We start from the raw sequence: 8,958 nt of genomic DNA, 5'->3' as shown, positions 1-8,958 counted from the left end.
TGGAACTGAGTGTGTGTGTGTGTGTGTGTGTGTGTGTGTGTGTGTGTGTGTACATACATGTGTACAAGCTCAATGTCTCTCTCCCACTGACTTGCCTACAAAAGCTTAGTCTTCTGCCAGCAAGAGGCTTTTCAGGGGATTCTCACTCCAGACAACGAGAAGTTCCCTCTTTAACTGTTTGAATTTCAGTCACTTTTAAAATACATGGACAAAGGCCTCTTAAACTGGAGCCTGACCTTGAACACATTGTTGACATTTTAATCCATTGGAAGGGGGTGACTTTCAGCATTTTGTGGGACAATTCATTAAACTGGGGTACCCCTGGCTGTTCAACAGCTTGTGTTCATGAATAATGGCCTGAGATGTATTTTTCATTTCCCATTTCCTTTCTCTAGAAAATGTTACATACACATATGTATACAGATACCCAGAAACACCACCTAAGTGAGCTTCAACAGACTGCAAATAATAATTTTTAAATGTGGTTGTGGATATAAAGGGAGCGTCTTCATGACAGCAAGCATGGAGATTAAAGAGAAAAGGCAAGTTTGCAATTCATTACGTTCTCCCCTGTTGTCCCAATTATGATTCTTTTTAAAGAGAGACTGCATCTATTCTCTCTGAAGATTTTTTTTGGTAACATGTATTTTCTTACTGGCTTTGTAGTGTATCAGAATGAAGATAAAAGGATAAAAATTACAATAGATTAATTGCATCCCTTGAATCACATTATATTTTTTTTTTTGGTGCATTAAAAAGAAAAAAAAAGGAAAGCGACCAGCATATAATAAAGTCCTCTTATAGAATTCTGTTAGTGACTGAAAGGTTAACATAGCTTTTGGAAATAGTTAAAAATAGTATTAGAGATTATACATACAACTGTTTGAAATCCATACCCATTTAAAAATGGCAAAATGTTTGGCAAATGTAAGCAAATGACTTGAACTAAATTTGGGTCTCCGTGGCTCTGAGCACAGCCAGTCATAGCCACAGAGAAGGCCCAGCACATCCTGAGGTCTGTGAGGCTTGGGAGGAGGTGGATGCGTCTCACCTTCTGGATGTGCAGATGGGGGAAGGATGAGCCCTCCATCCCCCAACACACACACTCCATTCTCTCCTCACTCTCTCAGTTTTCTAATTTTTGAACATGGAAATACGGCTGGTGAGGGGTGTCGTTTATTGACTTCAGCACGGATCACCCAATAACATCGCTGAGAGAACTCTGGGGCCTGAAACAACATGCAGACTGGGTGAGTTGTCTACACAGTGACCCATATTGCAAAGGTTAGAGGGGAGCAGTTTTCCCACCCCCCTCTTCTCTTGCTCCCTTCCTGCCCCATATTGAAGGAGGAGGTGGCATAGAGTGTCACTAGTGCTTATCCTGGAAATGTTGTCAACTTTTTTTTTAATAAGATGATAGGCTTTTATGTCCAAAAATGTCCACTTTGCTGAACTGGCCACCATCATTCCCTGTTGCTTGGAGCTGATGGCATTTCTAGAGACCACATCTGAACCTTCAGAGGGCTGTCACCAGGGCCCGCTGGCATTTCCTGCCTTGCTCCCGAAGAATGTCAAGTGCATGTTCCCACATGTCTCATCGTTCTGAATCCTGTCTGGCTATGGTTTTGAGAAAAGGACAAAAGTGGTTGTTGTAGTAGTTGTTGTGTGTGTATGTTTCCATTTTTTAAAACTTTATTTTATTTTTTTTAAGAAAAAGGACCCTTTGATTACTAATATAGTTTGTCCTTCCTTAGTCACTATAAAACAGATTCCATGTTTTCACACCACTCGTGATCTTCCAGGTTATAGATAAATTTTGTCCTATGTGACTGGTTTGGGGCCACAGGGTCCCTCCCTAGATTGTCTAGGGTCAGAGTAGAGGCAAAGAACTCACTCGTGCTGAGCCCACCCTCGTGGTTTTTGATGTATCTCTTATAGTTTTTCCTCAGGCACTGCCACGTTGTGGTATAGAGGATGAATGCGAAAGATTTGAGGGCAATGGCGATGCTGACATACAGGTATCTGTACACCACGTTGTCATAGAGGGCGCAGGCACCTTGCTCGCCACAGAATGTGCTCCAGAACAGGCAGGTGGAGTCGATGCCTGCCCCGAAGATCAAGGGAGGAGGGATGAAGCCTGGAAGAGGGAAAAAGACACTTAATTCTTGGTTCTGTAGGTCAGTTGATTCTTCATTGTTCATTTTCTCCAGTGGGCTTTTAGAGGGTAGACCTAATCCACCTGCTTGCAGGTTAATGAAGGGAACAGTTTTCTTTTTTCAATGGCCAGCATTAAATTTAAGGTCACAAGGTGGGGCAGAAAGGTTCACTCATACCAATTTTAATTAGGTTGGCAGAACTCTCCAGGGTCCTGCAGTCAAGATGCTGCCAGTACTTCCCTTAGCACTCCCTTTTCAGAGGTTTGTTACCACAATCAAGGTCCCTGAAAAAGTAGTTCTATTGGAAAGCCTCGTTAAACCTCTGAAACAATGTGATTTAATAAATGTACAAATTTGAAATACTGCCCAACCTGCTTCACCTTTTCTGCTTGCTGAAAGGTTGGATTCTTTTCAGACAAAAATTTTCAAGTCATGGTATTCTCTCCATTCCCAACCATTTTAAGACTTTCTACAACTTTCCAAGATAACTACTCTGATGGCCATTGAAGTATACTTAGAGGAGGGCCATGACAACTATTGATCACATATGAAGTGATTCTCCAGTGTCTTTTAGGCAAAGAAATGAATATCCAGAACTAATTTAAATTAGGGATGGTATACAGGGTAGATAGTATTGTTAGCTGAGTCTTTTCAGTGATCCAGGAGGAGTTAAATCCATCCTGGAGCTTTTTTAGGCTTCATGAATCCTCTCCTGTTGCCTGTTCTGTGGTCAGTTCATTGTTTATGAACCTTGGGCAATGGGGAGACATAATTGAGTTTTCAGAGTATATCAAACTGTAAAGTAAACAACTTCCAAGACGTTTGTTTAGGGAGGATGTTGAAAGTATAGGATAGAGATGGCTCATTGGACTGAGAGCCAGACCTAGAGATGGGAAGTCCTGGGTTCAGATATGGCCTAGCTATTCAGATATTCCTAGTTACGTAATCCTGGGTAAATAATTAAATAATTTAATCCCCATTGCTTAGCCCTTATCGCTCTTCTGCCTTAGAATCAATAGACGATATTGATTCTAAAATGGAAGATAAGGGTTAAAATAAAAAATGGATTTGTGGTGGCAAAAAATTAGAAAATGGGGTGATGTCCCTCGATTAAGGAATGGCTAAACAAATTGTGGCATATGATAGTGATGGAATACTATTGTGTTATAAGGAATGATGAACTGCTTGATTTCTGTATGAACTGGAAAGACCTCCATAAACTGATGTGGAGTGAAATGAGCAGAACCAGGAGTACATTGTAAACAGAAACTGAAACATTGTGGAATGATCAAATGTAATCAAATTTGCTACTAGTAGCAATGAGATGATCCAGGATGATCCTGAAGGACATGTGAGAAAGAATGTTATCCACATCTAGAGTGTGGGACTAGAAATACAGAAGAAAAACATATGATTTATTACTTGTTTGTATGGGTATATGATTTGGGGCTTGGGTTTAAAAGAATTGCTCAGTTACAAAAATGAATAATATGGAAATAGGTGTCAAGTTATAGCACATGTATAACCCAGTGGAATTGCTTGTAGGCTCTGGGAGCAGGGAGGGGAGAGGGGAGGAAGAGAAAATGAATCATGTAACCATGAAAAAATATTTAAAAATATAAAAAAGGGCTGTATAGGTTGTATCCCTGAAAATTTATGTAAATCCAAGCTCAGTAAGCAGAATTGTATTTTAAATGCATGAAGGATGTATATATTACATTGGGAATCCTGTAATGAATCCAGGATCTATAGAGCCCTTATTCTTTCCTTCTTTGATCCAGTCTGTCATAGAGGTGGGCCTCCTCATTAAGGTAAACCTCTCCACTGGTGCTCTTAACCACTGGTGCCCTTTTCATCTCCTTTGAAAGTTTATTTGTTCAATCATTCCCTCTCTATCATTTTAAACTTCTATGAACTAATCCCTTTTCTATACAAAAACAAATGCACCAATAAATCACCGATTGATCAGTTAGTTCTCCTGGATCAACCATTTTCCAGACACTGTTCTAATGTGGAAACAAATAAAAAGAATTTTAAAATACCTATGGTCAAAGAACTCACCTTCACTTGCCATTGCCATTCCCTCTGGGACATTCCTTCTTATGTTTCCTTTCATAGTCAAATTCCTAGAAAGAGTCATTTATGCTCTTTGCCTATACTTGCTCATTTCTTATTCATTCATAAAAAAAAAACCAAAAACCCTTTTATGTCCCTTTTATGTTCTTATTTAGGATAGACACCATGCACGAGAGTTCCAAGTCAGAAGCGTGGTAAGGGCTAGCAATTAGTATTAAGTCACCTACCCAAGGTCACATAGCTAGGAAGTGTGTAAGGCCAGGTTTGAACCCAGAACCTTCCATCTCCAGGCTTGGCTTTCTATACACTGAGTCATCAAGTTGTCCTACTTCTTATTCACTCTTCATCTGGTTGCAGTTTGTCTTCCTACCAAATCATTTGACCTAAACTGTTCCCTCTAAGACTGTCTGTGATCTAAGTTACAAATCCAGTGTCTGTTTCTTAGTCTTCCTACTCAAGTATTCCACAGATTAAATGCTGTAGATCATTTTATTTTCACTTTTTCTTCCCTGCATACTCTTTCTTTCTTTGGCTTTGTGGATATTACTTTCTCTAAGTTTATTAGATATAATTAGATAATAATCGTTCTATTGCTTTTCAGCTTCAATTACTGTCTTTTTTTTCGTTCTGTCTAGAAAGACTAGGCATCTGATAAGACTCACTCTTGGGTCCTCTTCTCATTTCTCACTATATTTTGTTTCCTTTGTGAGTTCAATGATTATCTCAATGAACTCCAAAATCTATGTTATCTATCTCTAATCCATTCTTATATATTTCTCCAGAATTCTAGTTTCAAATTATTAACTGCTTAATGTTGGATGACTTTTTCTCATCAAACCTCAAACACAATGCCTAAATTAGATCTCATTTTTTCTGCTACCTGTGGAAAGGAAACAAGACAGACAGTTTGTGTGGGAAGGGCCCAACTGGGAGTGGCAGTTGGGTCTTGTGACTAGCACTTTCTTCCTATTAGGAGTGGCAGTTGGGTCTTGGGTCTAGCACTTCCTTCCTGCTGGGGTGGGACTTGCTTCCAGGTGTTGGAGGAGAGAGGAGCTTGTTCAGCCCAGTCTGGAGTGGCATGCTCTTCTTGGTTCAGCCTGAAGATTTAGACCCAATCGCTTCTGAAGGTTAGACCTGTTCTTGATTGCTTTCTGTCTACTGCTAAGATTCTAAAAAAAACAAAACTGTAATATTTATTGGGAAAGGAAATAGGATTGGAAAAATGGGGGATAAATGGGAGGTTTGTATGGGGTAATGAGGAGTTAAGGGGAGAGAGGGTATACTGCCTGGTGAGGCAAGGGAGAGAGATGCCCCCTGCTGAGAGGAAGCAGTAGGGGTCCTGGACTGACTGAACTGTTCAGCTCCCTCTATGACCAGTAAAGATAGTCCACGTATCTGACTGCAAATTCAAATAATATAAAATTTAATAACCCATTGGGATTGGAGTTTTTCTCAGCTTCAGACCTGAGGCCAGGCCCCAGGGGCTGGCGGAGGGTTCTCCCACTCCCGTCAACTCTATATCAGTACAGTTTTGTCTTTTTTAGAATCTTAGCAGTAGACAGAAAGCAAAAAAGAACAGGTCTAACCTTCAGAAGCGATTGGGCCTAAATCTTCAGGCTGAACCAAGAAGAGCATGCCACTCCAGACTGGGCTGAACAAGCTCCTCTCTCCTCCAACACCCAGAAGCAAGTCCCACCCTGGCAGGAAGGAAGTGCTAGACCCAAGACCCAACTGCCACTCCCAGCTGGGCCCTTCCCACACAAACTGTCAGTCTTGTTTCCTTTCCACGTACCTCCTTCAATGTATTTTATATTCTGTTGAGGGGAATATAATCTTTTAAGTTAGCCAGTTTCACTGTCTTATAGCCATATTTGACTTTCCTCTCCCTTAAGGCCCATATTTAATCAGTTGCCATTGATCCTAATTCCAAAATATCTCTGGCATTTGCTTTTTTGCCTTCATTCATACACCCATACCCTAGTTCAGAACTTAATTGCTTTTCTCCTGGATGACTACAATAACTCATTAAATAGTAATCATTCTTTTAGTTCCCCCCCTGTCCAACCCTTCATTCACATAGATATTCCTAAAATATAGAACTGATCATGTCAGTCCTCAACTCAAAAATCTTCAATCTACTTCAATCTACTGCCTGTAGGATAAATGAATAATGTCTGTCTGCAATTTAAATGCTATTAGAAAACATAGCTTTCACTTACTTTTCACATATTTTCCATTTCATGTTTTCCATTCCAGTTAAACTGGTTTGCTAGCTCTTCCTCACACATGACATTTCATCTACCACTTTGCAAAATAGTCTTCCAACTCGAATGCATTCTTTCCTCACATCTGCCTCACAATGTCCCTGGCTTCCTTCAAAACCCAGCTCTGGAGCCACCTCCCACATATATGGCCTTTCCCCGTCCCCTCATTTCCTCCCTCTTTAATTTACCCTTTGTTACTTATTTTTGCATTTGCTTGCTTGTGCCCAGGTTACTTATTGCCTGAAGAATGGAAGCCTCTAAAGGGCTGGGGCTGTTTAATTTTGTTTTTGTAGCCTCAGCACCTAGCATGGTGCCTTCATTTAATTGCAGTTTAATGCCTACCAGTTGAATTGTGTTGGAATTGATTGGGGTTGGAAATAGCAATGCTAGGGAGCCTAAATTTGTGGAGAAACTAGGTGATAGAAGGCAGGTGAACTGGATGGATTGCATTTCTGGTTTTGCTTCTATGTTCTGGGCCCCAGGGATGCTCTCTGTTACCTTAGGGAGGAGCAAGTGCCAGAGGGATAGAACATCTCTTTTGAGAGCTTTGGGTAGTAGGTACAGAACCACTCCACTAAAGCTTATTATAACTGCTCTTTTCTTTCCTTCTTCTACCATCCTCATAACTCCTGTGGGGTCACCTGAGATCCTCCCTCAAAGCATCTGCTGTGAGGCTTTTGTAACAAGTAGACATTAAATATCATTCTATCACAGCGGCTCTCTACCTGGAGAGGAATACGTTGGGGGGAACGCTACAAGGACTCACTCCAGTTACACGTTATTACAGTGAATATTAAAAGGATTAAATCTTGCCTCTTATTATGGCAGAGTCCAAATTGCAGCTATATGTATTTCACTGCAGAAATTGCAGCCCTGTTTAAGGAAATTGTCTCTGTTTTCCTGAAAATCCATTAGCTTAGACTATGCAAGGTTTCCTACCTTGGCTATTTAATGCACTCCACTGGTTGAAAAGGCTATGCCTATTTATGTTCTTAAGCCTAAACTTTCAGCTGAACTGAAAGGCTTTTGTAAGAAAAATAAATTCAAAATCATTTACAGAATAGATATGGAGTCTGAAAATTACATTGACATTTACATTTGAAAAGACACCCATTCCTCTGCTGCTCACCTGCCAAGCTTACAGGATTTTGCATTCATGCTGTCAAGACTACTGATATAACTAGCACATGCTACAGATTGGGGATGTCTGAAAGCAGACTCTTCTTAAGTAATTAGTGAGGATTCCTGTTCTCCCAGCATTAACGAAGATGCTTAGCTTTGAGGTGTATAGGCATCTTCCAATGTATAACTAAGATTTTTTTTTTCATTTCAAGAAGGATTTATTGAGCATCCAACATAAGACCTGGCCTTGTACTATACATCATATATATGGTGAAAAAATGATCTTAAGTTTTAATTGCCAAGCTATAATCTTTCTGTAGTCATCTCAGATTGCAGCCAGGTAAGACATGGCATAATGAAGTTGTAGGTTTAATTCTCATCTAGGTCAGTGAGGATTTGTTCTCTCTATTTCATTGTTACAGATTGTATTCTTAAATCTAGTTAGGTATATCTTATAGGTCCATAGCACTGGTCACAAGGAGAACTTGGCAAGTTAGTTAAAACCTATTGCTAGTACAGGTTGGAGTCCCAAATCTGTTCCTAAGTAAACGTGTAACCTTGGTAAAAACCATTTTACCTTTCCAGTCCTCAATCTTCTCAACTGTTAAGTGCAATAATTAGAACAGAAAATTTTATTGTTTGGACATACTTTGCTTCTAGGGCTATTTATGATGGAGGGCAGTAAAAAAACAAAACAAAACACCAAAAAGTTTATTCTCAGAAGACACAGAATCAAGAGGCCTGATTTGAACATCATAATTCCCTGTAGTAGCTTTGACCAAAATAATTACGACCAAGTGTCTTTTTTGCTCTCAGGCAATGATTCTTGCTGATGAAATAAACTCATGACTTACACATGGATAGTGTTTTATAGTTTTCAGAGCACATTATCTCATCTGATCCTCACAACAGTACTCTAAGGTGAACAGAGCCAGTGCTATTTTTTTTTTCATTTTTACAGATAAAAAACTAAGGCTCAGAGAAAATTAAATGACTATGTGCCCAATGCCATATGATTAACAGGTGATTGCATTGAGAAATGAATCCAGCTTTTTTGATTACTTACTCAACTACACTTCCCATTATGGTATGGTGAAGTAATGTTTTAAGAAATGACATATTTCTCTCTTTATTCTTTCTGGTCCTGAGCATTTTACCTTACAGGACCACAAAAATAGCTTTGGGTGGTAAGCTGAGTCTGGGTAGAAAAGCCTAGCTAAATGAAAACTAGATATATCAAGCCTTAAGCCATGGCTTGAGGACCTCTTTATGGGATAGCCTTGTTGATTGCATCTTAACCTCAGTTCAGTTAATCAGGGAACTGTCAACATATATTGTTG

General features: G+C 39.7%; 1 protein-coding gene across 1 annotated transcript in view; it reads right to left on the bottom strand.

Moving 5' to 3' along the window:
- Positions 1–715: 715 nt before the first annotated feature.
- The window catches only part of SLCO3A1 (solute carrier organic anion transporter family member 3A1), a 341,455-nt gene continuing 333,212 nt past the window's right edge, over positions 716–8,958 (bottom strand). Inside the window, exon 10 of the mRNA XM_001364866.5 lies at positions 716–2,137. Coding sequence (XP_001364903.1) covers positions 1,758–2,137 — 380 coding nt within the window. The 3' untranslated portion in view covers positions 716–1,757. The remainder of the gene's footprint in view (positions 2,138–8,958) is intronic.

The sequence above is a fragment of the Monodelphis domestica genome, chromosome 1 (genome assembly GCF_027887165.1).
Source record: "Monodelphis domestica isolate mMonDom1 chromosome 1, mMonDom1.pri, whole genome shotgun sequence".
NCBI classification, from domain to species: domain Eukaryota; kingdom Metazoa; phylum Chordata; class Mammalia; order Didelphimorphia; family Didelphidae; genus Monodelphis; species Monodelphis domestica.
The sequence above is the reverse complement of the archived record's forward strand: the minus strand, read 5'-3'. Positions and strand labels throughout refer to the sequence as shown.